This window comes from Phytophthora parasitica (assembly GCF_000247585.1).
Source record: "Phytophthora parasitica INRA-310 unplaced genomic scaffold supercont2.48, whole genome shotgun sequence".
NCBI lineage: Eukaryota > Oomycota > Peronosporomycetes > Peronosporales > Peronosporaceae > Phytophthora > Phytophthora nicotianae.
Genome location: NW_008649034.1, coordinates 195,625 through 205,854, shown reverse-complemented (window position 1 = coordinate 205,854; position 10,230 = coordinate 195,625). Strand labels below are relative to the sequence as shown.

The 10,230-nt window shown below is 48.6% G+C and overlaps 2 protein-coding genes across 2 annotated transcripts; both read right to left on the bottom strand.

Annotated features, from left to right (window-relative positions):
- Positions 1 to 725: 725 nt before the first annotated feature.
- PPTG_23705 (hypothetical protein) lies at positions 726 to 902 on the bottom strand (the record flags this gene model as incomplete). The annotated part of the gene is made up of 1 exon (XM_008912547.1): positions 726 to 902. The coding sequence occupies one exon, from the start codon at positions 900 to 902 to the stop codon at positions 726 to 728; it is 177 nt and encodes a 58-aa protein (XP_008910795.1).
- A 191-nt stretch (positions 903 to 1,093) lies between these two features.
- On the bottom strand, positions 1,094 to 3,795 carry PPTG_23704 (hypothetical protein; the record flags this gene model as incomplete). The annotated part of the gene is made up of 4 exons (XM_008912546.1): positions 1,094 to 1,861; positions 2,700 to 2,816; positions 2,881 to 3,067; positions 3,128 to 3,795. 4 exons carry the CDS (start codon positions 3,793 to 3,795, stop codon positions 1,094 to 1,096), a joined length of 1,740 nt encoding a protein of 579 aa, XP_008910794.1.
- Between the last annotated feature and the right edge of the window lie 6,435 nt (positions 3,796 to 10,230).

Genomic DNA, 10,230 nt, shown 5'->3' with positions numbered 1-10,230 from the left:
TCTTAACTTCCCTATTGTGTACATACAGGTTCAATCTCCTTCCGACACCGACCTTCAGAATGCAAACTACAATGGCTGGCTCCATAGTGTATTCGTAACCGGGACGTTGTGCTTCGCCGACGACGGTTTAAATGTGTGGGTGAAGCACAATTGCCCTGGAAGTTGGAACGACGGAGATACCAGCTTAGCCTTCCATCAAAAGCTGGCGGATCCGGTGCTCAATCCAGTCTCTCATTATTGTATTGAGGCAGATAGCGCATTTCCCGTGGCGGCGAGATGAAGGGGGGGGGGGATGCTCATTCCCCTGAAAGAGGGCGATCTCTCCAGACTGCTGCCTTCACTTCGCCGTGTGGCGTCATCTTTGTCTGCCGATATCACTTCCATCAGGCAGTCAGCAGAATGGGGCATGGGCTCGATAGAGAAATTCTATCACTGCCTCCTGCTGCCGCTGCCGTTCAATAAGGACACGCGACGCATTCGTCTTGATAATTTGTTTAGATTGGCGAACGATAGAGTTTGTACGGTAGGAATCAGCGAGATTCGGGCTGTCTCCTTCCACAGTAGAGAGGATGCCGTCTACACAGGAAGTAACAGATGACATTATGTTTGAGACCGAAATTACATGTCCTACATCTCGTTTGGTTTGGTGTTTGCCTTTGGGATCATGGCCGTTAGCACCAGCATCATCTGCTGGTGTCTATCTCGGGCCTCTACTCGATCCAGCTTCATCCGTTCGTCAAACTGACGTCTGCTTTCATCCAACTCCGCAGCCCTTCGTTCAAGTAGAGCTTCAGCAGCCTCTCGCGGTTCTTTTCGCTCCTTCTGTTCGTGAGCTTGTCTTTCCTGACGTTCTTCGCGTCATCGGCGCTCTTCAGCGTCTTCTCTACGGTTCGCGTCTTCATGGAAGATGAGGAGCAGGTTTGACATGTCCTGAGCTGCTGCTAATTGAGCAACCTCGTGCGCGGCAACCTCTGTGCCGAGGTTGTCAATGCGCTTCTAGGCGTTTGTTCGTTTGGAGGCTACGAAAGTTGGAGATGGCGACGGCTCGGAAGATGTCCGCTTATGCTTGGCTCCGGCGATTCTTCCTCCCATTTCATGAAGTTATCCGGAGATCCGGGCCACCCAGCCTATTGGAAGCAGGAGACAGACCCCTGTGTTTGCTGGTTTCGTTGACGTCGTGCACTGCATTTCTGGGGTCACGTTTAAAGGACTTGCGTTGCGTAGGTGTTTCTGGTCGCCGCGTTTCGCTATCTGCGGATAGCGAACCCACTCGATCTCTTCCAGAAGATGCATCTAGAGAACCGTTTGAGTAGAGGCAAATTTGGCGAACGACGCGGCTGTTATTACGCTTCGCACACGCGGGGCGATATCTTGCCTCTATCTGGACGGCACGGAGTAGATCAGGTTGACTATCTTTCTCGGTTTTCTCTTCTCCCATGTACGACTCCCAGCCGTCGATGTCTTGGTTGAACTCGGCTGGTATATTGCCTTGGCCGGTGGCGATGGTCCCGAGACTGGTGGTTGCGTCAGCATTGGGCAAACGGTCGGATGACTCGTCCGTTTGCTCGCTAATGAGAGTCGAATCTTCATTCTGTGGTTCTACGTTAAGTTCTCGGGTTTCGCGGAGCCGCTCGCGGCCGGTCGTGTCAGAATCCGAAGCTGCTTCACCCATGGTCATGTCGTCTGTGTCTCCTTCAACGGAGACGCGTTCCTCGATACCGCCATTGGGTCTTTGCTGGCCGTTCCTATCTCTTGCAACTCTTTCAACGTGCCGAAGCAGCTCGTCATCATCCTCTCCGCCGTCAGGACCATCGAGATTCTCGTTAGATCCGGCCTTCTCCTCGATTATCTCATGGATCTCCTACGCCAGTAGAATGGGCCGTTTGGACTTGGGAACCTCTCCGTTGATGCCTGACGGTTTTTTCTTAGCCACGAGGTTTCTGAATTTCCTTCTCATCGACTCATAGTCGCGCTCACAGGTTCCCCGAGGTCGTCTGTAGTTATACTGCTCAGCGACCCACTCCCACCTGTACTTCCCAAGGGGACGAATATCATCCAAAATCTCACAGAGAAAGAGTTGCTCGGGGATCGAGAAGGTTTTGTAGCCGGTACGGCGCCCTCGCTGTACGTACAGAAACCCCTCAAGGCGTAAGTATTAGTCCAAGAGCAAATTTCCAGCCACAGCACCTTCGACATCTTGATTTGCTTCTCAGCCAAGACAATATCGAAATGTACAGATTGAAGAGAAACGTGCTAGAAGATTGCAAACTAGAAAACCTCAAAGAGGATCGAATATACCAGTTTTTGTATACCAAACTACACTTTAATTAAAAAAAAAACTCATTTCATATGTAAACTCAATTGTACCTACATTGCTGTACCGCTATCTGCAGCTCTCACATTCACCTCACGAGCTTCTCGGCAGCCGCGGTTTCCTCTTATGTCGTGGAGTCTTCAAGCAGAAGCAAGGCGCCCAACGGCGAGTGATGGTCATCGCGGGTAGCGTCCTGGAGGTCCCGATGCTGGCATCCCCACCACCCGCAGCTGCAGATGAACCAGAGGTGGTTTCCGTAACTTACTGTCACTTCCTCGCCGGGAAAAACGTCCCGTGTGGTTACAGCCACGACAGTGAGTTCTTTTCCGGTCTGCACCTCATGGAAACGGGCTCACGGGTTGCAAGAGTGGTTCAGAAGGCGTACTTTGCTGCCGGCGTGGAGAACGTCGATGCCGACATGTTTGTTACCGGTAGTCTTTGTCTTCATGCGTAGACGATACCCTTCGTTAGCTGGTCCGCTCCTGCAGGGGGCACCGAAGTACTGCAGGTGCCCGAAGTACTCGCCAATAACTTCCCCAGCATGTATGGCCCCCCATCGCGACTACGCCTCGCATGCCGGTTCGAGCATTGCGACAGATATCCAGGACAGAACTCTCACGACGCGAGTTGTCACACTCCCCCATGAAGGGGCAATTACCGGCGTTGCAGAAGCGACTTGACTGCGCATTGAGACAAGTATCAGCGAGGCAACGATCCTCGCGCCCGCAGCCCTCCCCTCCGTTGATGCCCAGGCTGACGGTCGGAAACTTCATGTCCTGGGGATTGTACTGAGAAGTGAGAAAAGTCACTTACAGAGGCCATTTCTCAGGCTGCCACTCGTCTCGAGCGGAATAATGAGATGTGTTCCCAAGGAGATCAAAACCAGGAGAGCTAGCAGCTAAGGCCGGGGCAAGACGAGGGGTGCTTTCAGGACTGACCGCAACCGATTTGGACGGAGTACAGATGACGGTAACGGCGGCCGAATCGTATCCTTCCGAACCCGCGTACTCGTTGTTCTCCTCTTTTATGGACACAGCTTGTGGTGGGGTGGCTGGAAGTTCCTCGAATTTGTGCATGGAGACGGCTCCCGGTGAAAGTGTCCTCGTACTCAAAAGCGACCGAGTGGTGGAGAAGGAGCGAGCTGGAGAAGAAGCGTTCCAAGCTTCAGAGATCGTAGATTCGCTGGACGCAGTACCGTCGGTCTGGTCGGCTTCCGGGAGTGCGGTCAATTTTAACTCCGACAGGGGGCGAACTTGAATGGGGGCCGAACGTATGCCCCGAGCGCAACCACGGCATCGACCTTCCAGGCCAAATCGAGATAAGCGGATCACCTCCACGTGTTCGAGTACCCGTGGCTCTCGACGTCTCACTCGGCGATGTTGAGATACCACCATTTTCGCAATCAGCAAACAGCGAAGCATCTGGAGCTCCAGATACCAATTTTTGCCGCTTAGTGGCAAGGGGTGATAGACCTCCTCCATTAAGACGACACTCAACATCAGAACATCTTGATCTTCTTTATCAGGGTATCTAGATATACAAAGCGCAATATTAGTGCAGCCCGAATAAGTATAAAGTGAAGACACGGAGCATCACCCATGCAGTCTTTACCCTGCTCGTCTTGCTGTCAGCGCGAGAGACTTCAGCTCGAGCGCGCAAATTTCAACATTGTTTTAGCGCGATTTTGGCGCCCAGCGACCGAAGAAGATCGCGGAACTTCAATTTGGAAAAAAATCTCTAGTTAAGGGCAAAGTTTGTGTTGATAGTGAAAGTTAGTCTATTTTAATACGGTTGTCGAATAAGAGTGGGATTAAAAGATTTAAAAAAGAGTTTAATGCGATTTTTGATCGGACCAAAGTTTGGTCCGATCAAACTCGCCTGTTTTTTTCGAATGTTTTATCATGGTTTTATCACGGACGACCCTTCGTCAAAACATTTTTTAGAAGGGTTTTGGTAGGCGTCCATTGGTCCTAAGGCTTTAACAATGCTTCCAAATTTTCAATCTCGACAGCTTTGGGACAGTTGCGCTTCAATGGACGTATCAACGTGACAGTTTCAGAACTATAGAAGTTTAACGCGTTTCTGTCCGGCTATTTATCAAGAAACATTGTAAATTCGGATCTGTCGAGCTTCTCTACTATGGCCCACTCCCGATCCTCAACTCCACCAACAACGGCGTATCCGTAAAGAGGAAACACACTGCAGATTCCTCACGTCATTCCCACGGCGACTATAATGCCCCATTCTCTGGATTTTTTATCCAGAATATTTGCAGAGATGCGTTTTTGTATTTAAGAAAACTGTATATTTATTATCAATACAAAGAGAATGATTATTCTAAGCCACACACAACTAAAGTGTATTTTTTTTTAAATATATATGTCAGATTGTTTTTGGCGAAAAGTGGCGCTCTTCAGAGGCAAACTAAATAGGAAAGGTAGGAATGTAAATTGATGATTCCTGTAACCATATATAATGGGTTAAATGTAACAGTTTTAGCATAGTTGATGGTGCTCCACGTTTTCAGGGAAGTATTTCATAGCAAAAGAACTGATATTAAATTACCGTTGCAGACGATATGACAACTTTGCTACTTCGTTAGAGCTGTTGTCTGTACTGCGAGCAAAGCACATCGCAGGAGCAAAGCACATCGCAGGAGCATGCACCAATGCGATAACGTAGGTCCTATGTTATGCACTTTGCCAGTTTGGCAACATGATTGTGACGTGTTATAGGCAGAAATGCAAGTCTTGGAAAATATGACTTGTTCGTTCAATTTTTCCGTAGATTTAAATATAAATTGTGTGTCGCCACACAGCTTTGAATAAGTTGATAGGAAAAATATGTTGGGTCTAGCATGGTTATCTTCTCTCAACTCAGGCTCTTTCTGGTACTCCCTGGATCATGGGTGATACTTCTTTTCTATTGTTGTGCTGCCGCGAACAGTGACTTCCACGATTTGAGCGAAATGATGACCTTCCTCGATATACAATTGTACTGAGCGAAATGATCATAAGCGTTTTCTTTTTCTTGCCTTTAAGGGTGTTTGGTACCTCAATATATAGCTACACGAGTTCCCGTTTCGTTCCCTATCCTAGACCTAGTTAAACGTCCCCAATCAAAAACCTAAACCACCGGCTTCCAAGTATGCGTGCTAGAGTGAAGGAGCTATATAAAATGCACCAATCCTCCATGACACGAACTTGCTTCAGGTACGAATGAGTGCCACGGCAGCAGATTCCACGGTTGTTCAGGAGGCGCATTGAGACGGAGTCCATCCAAACATAATCAAGCTGAGCTGGATGTAGTGCAGCTTTTCTAAATATTTCACTCAAGATTGTTGTAGTAAGACAAGCAGGCTACATTCATATTGCCCAACCTCGAACACTCGGTCACGTGATGGGTATCAACGCCAGCGTAATAGAGGTTAAACCAGGCCACTACCGAATGCTCGCCGAGTCCAGAAGTGACCAAAATGTCGCTCAATCCAGGGCGCCCTTTTTAGTAATAATGGTACTGGCTGGATTTGCATTCAGCGATATTAAACTAGTAAACTAGATCACGGTACGAGCGCTCGGTACAGGTTGGGGTAACTCTTGGCAATCCTCAGCGACTGTCTGAAATTCGGCGGATATCGGGGAAGGTGGCCTATATAAGCGATTTGTAGGTCCAGTCTGTCCCGGCGTAAGGGCTGCGTCTGGGTCTTTAGATCACGCCCGAACGATTGTTTACCGTTCTAGTAGACGTATTGTTGTGGGTTTATCCTACCTAAACTAGTGGCTAAAGTTGCCATGGGAATTACTACACCACCCTGTCCACGCGCTTCATCACAAAGTGATGTTCATGGCTGCGGTTATGCGTCCGATCCACGTTAGAGATGGATCTCTAGTATTCAATGACAAGCTGGTCATGAGGACCTTCATTGAACGCGTTCCGGCTCAAAACGGAACTGACCGGCCGTCACGCTTATGACCAACTCCATTAATGTTGGTCTCAAGGAGTAGCGCGAGATGTTAATCGGCAAAATCAATCCAGCTATCATAGCAAAGTGTCCTTCCATGCTACGAGGGACCAAACTGATCATTCAGCAAGATTGGACTCGCTTCCATGTCAGTCCCAATGATCCAGCTATTCGCTCTGCATGTAGATAAGGAGGGTGGAAAATTAAGATCGACATGCAGCCGCCCAACAATCCTCGATTTGGGCTACTTCTGTTCGATTCAAGCGGTTTAAAATGAAGAGAGTCCACGTAACATTGACGAGCTTATAAATTGCACTATGGAATCATACCAAAAACTATAGGACACGGCACTTGAAGACCCATTCGTATCTATACAGATGGTGATAAAGTGTGTCATTCAAGATCGAGAAAATAACTGCTTCAAGCGCTCTCACGTCAGCAAGGCAAAACCTCGGAAACTGGCGTGTTAGGCAGAAACTATATATGCGTGTAAATCAAGGTTCTAATTTGGAGGCGCGGCGTATCATTTACTAATTAGCCACGAGAAGCCCGAGAGAGCAGAACTACTGAGATTGCAGGTAGATGCAGTGAGAATACTCAGTAATATTTGAATGAATCCATTTCACCATATTTAAAAATGGCCTTTGGGCATGTAGCTCAATTGGGTAAGAGCACCACCATTTGTGCGGGAGGACGCGGGTTCCTAAGTTTTAATTTAAGGCGACACCCTAATCATGCTCGCATTTTTTAGTCGCCCCTGTACACTTGCTTTTTTGTAAGGACACGCGGTATTTTTGGAAATGTAGCGGATAAGTATCGTCATAACGCGCTCGTTATTTTGTTGTGCTTCCTGATTGAAGTCCCATGCCCAAATATTTGCAGCGCCGGGCAGTAACGAAAGTTGGTGACGTAATCTGAAACGGAAGGAGTATAATAAGTATCAGATGACGATGGCTATCTGATCAACCAAGTACAATGTAAAACATAGTACTTTTTTTCAACTTCTTTTTTTGGCGGTTCCCGTTTTTTTTTTTTTTTTTAATGTACTGGTCCTCACGGTTGATGCCGACCCGACTAAAAGGCTTTGTTGTTGAGGGTGTGTGACTGAGGCAGTTGGAAAAGGTGAGGGAAGTAGTGAGAAAACATGATGATGTATATTGAGCTAGACGAAGAATGAGAGAGAGAATGCTAGAGCTCACTTCGCAAATTACAAACAGCAGCACAAGCTGCCTTTCCCACCAACTTCGAGTGCTCTACGTTTCTTGCTGGAGGTGCAGACGCTTGCTTACCAGTGCAGTTTACAAGTGGTTATAAGCCCAACGGGTCACCTGTAACAAGAACGATGAGCACCACAAACAACAACAAGAAGAGAGGATCGGATGACAAGAATGCACACTCATCTTTTGATGACCAGGACTTCGAAATGTGGCTGGAACAAATGACTTTGAAGCTCCAACGCAAAGGCCTGTGGAGCTACTGCGAAAAAGAGCCCACGGAACCGAGTTTCACTGATGACGAGTCGAAAGGAGAGGAGACGGATGATCATGCAAAGTACATGAAGGAGAGTAGGAGAGCACAAGAGATCCTGTACGATGGCATGACTGACAAGATAATGAAGACAGTCAAGTTCAAGGCAACCCTGTACAGAGTGATGGAACATTTGAAAAAAACGGTACATCGGAAAGACTTACTTTAAGTATGCTGCGGAAATGACAAAGTTGAGGAAGCTGCAGTTGGACGCCAAGGGTAATATGTCGGACCATCTCGGCGAGATCAGACGCCTGATGGATAGGATTCAGTGCAAGAGGCCAATACCTTCCACGGACGAGCTACATATCGCTGTTGCCACCGTGGTCTTGTTGATCGTTTGAGTCCGGCTCCCTGACGTTAGGAAGGTATCGGGCTGCTTGGGAAGCCACTGGACGACTACGAGAAGCCGGCTCTACTCATTGGCTCGCTTCCCAGTGACTACGACAATGTGGTGGAGACGGTCTTGGCCTCTCACGTGCCGACTGACCCAAACGAACCCCCAAACTATGAGCAGTTGGAGCACGCCCTTGAAACTGCGTACGACCGCCGCCAAGACCGCAAGGTGGCAGCCGACAACATTGATGAAGAGAAGGCGCTATTTGCTGATGGTGGCCGAGGTCGCGGACGCTTTGGTGGACGCGGACGTGGCCGTGGAGAAGGTTGTGGTCGAGGCCGCGGAGAAGGTTACGGCAGAGGTCGAGGCGCTGGTGGACGAGGTTCGTACGGGCAAGGTGGTGGTCCAGAGTGCTTACACTGCAACGAGAAGGGACATCGAGTGTACAAATGCCCTCATCTTGGTAAAGGGCCGCCAAACGAAACGAAGAGCGATGCCCCGCCGTCAAAGCGCAGCAAGACAGCAGGAAAAGGGACCTATATTGAATCAGATGATGAGGCCTACGTAATTCTTCATGTGATGAACTTGAAAAGGCAGATTGCAGACCTCGCTCACGATCGATGGTACTTGGACTCTGGTGCTACAAGTCACATGACCAATTAGTTGACGGCCTTTGTGGATTTCACGCCGTTCAGTGCACGAGTGCGTGTTGGAGGTAATCACTCCTTAAGTGTTGAAGGAATTGGTACAGTTGTGAAACTGTTGAGCACGAGCAGTGGAAAGAAAAGATTGACGTTGCGTGGAGTAAGATATGTGCCCGAGTTGCAGTGCAGTCTTTACTCGGTGCGACGGAAGTAAATAAGGATGTACCAATTACGGAACGTGTGAAAGTGTATTTTAACGAGCCAGAGGGAGCTGATGTGATGCTGCAAGAGCGGAATACAGTGGCGCATGTAGACGAAACAAACTTGTATCGGCTGGAGCTGGAAAGTCCTAGTAACGTGACCATGGTGGCTCTGCCAAAGAACACTGATGAGGTGAGATTGTGGCACACTAGACTAGGCCATCCAGGGCGTAGTGTGTTTAACGCATTGTTTCGGCATGACGCATGGCCACTGGGCAATGTGGACCTTCGTACGCCTGAGAATTTTGAGTGTGAAGCTTGTGTAAAGGGAAAAATGACTCGAAAATCCTTCAAGTCACTAGCGGTTCAGCATCGAGAATGGCTAGTGGGCGAGATGGCTCACCTTGATGTGTGGGGTCCATATGCAGAGGCGTCTTACGGTGGTAAGAAATAATTTGCAGTCATTGTCGACGATGCAAGTCCGTTTGTTAGTGTAGTCTTACTCGAACGTCGCTCGGATATTTTTGAGGAGTTTGGTGCATATTACGAACGCGTTAAGACCCAGCTGCATGTTCGAATGAAAAGCTTGAGAAGTGACAATGCGAAAGAATTTGACAAGCTGCAGCAAAATTGCGCTCAGTATGGAATGGAGTGTACGACCAGTATTAAGCACACGCCGGAACAAAATGGAGTTGCTGAGAGGATGATTCGGACTCTAACCGAGCGGATGAGATGCTTGCTGACTCATTTCAACCTACCGCGGCCGATGTGGGCGGAAGCTGTTATGACAGCAGCATACTGTGTGAATATGATGCCAAATTCTGTGCGAGGTATGGAGATTCCGTACACTGTCTGGTATCGTGAGACTCCTTCCTATTCGAAGTTGAGGCCGTTTGGATGTGCAGCTCTCACATACATTGACAAAGTGGAACGACGAAAGTTGGATGACAAAGCTCGAGAGGCAATCTTTGTGGGTTATTCCAGAGAGAAACGTGGATATCGTTTCCTGGACAGTAAAACTCGCAAGGCATTTTATAGTCACACCGGGGTCTTCTATGAAGAGAAGCCAAGCAGGATGATGGCAGGCACAGCAGATTCCGTCACACGTGCTGCGTCCACGGGGGAATATATTGGTCTGAACGACAGCACTGTGCGGGATCTGGAGCCCATTCTAGATGAAATGCATGAAGAGAATGAAGCCAAAAAGCGTTGTGAGAACAAACGTCGTGATGGCGAGGCCACCGACG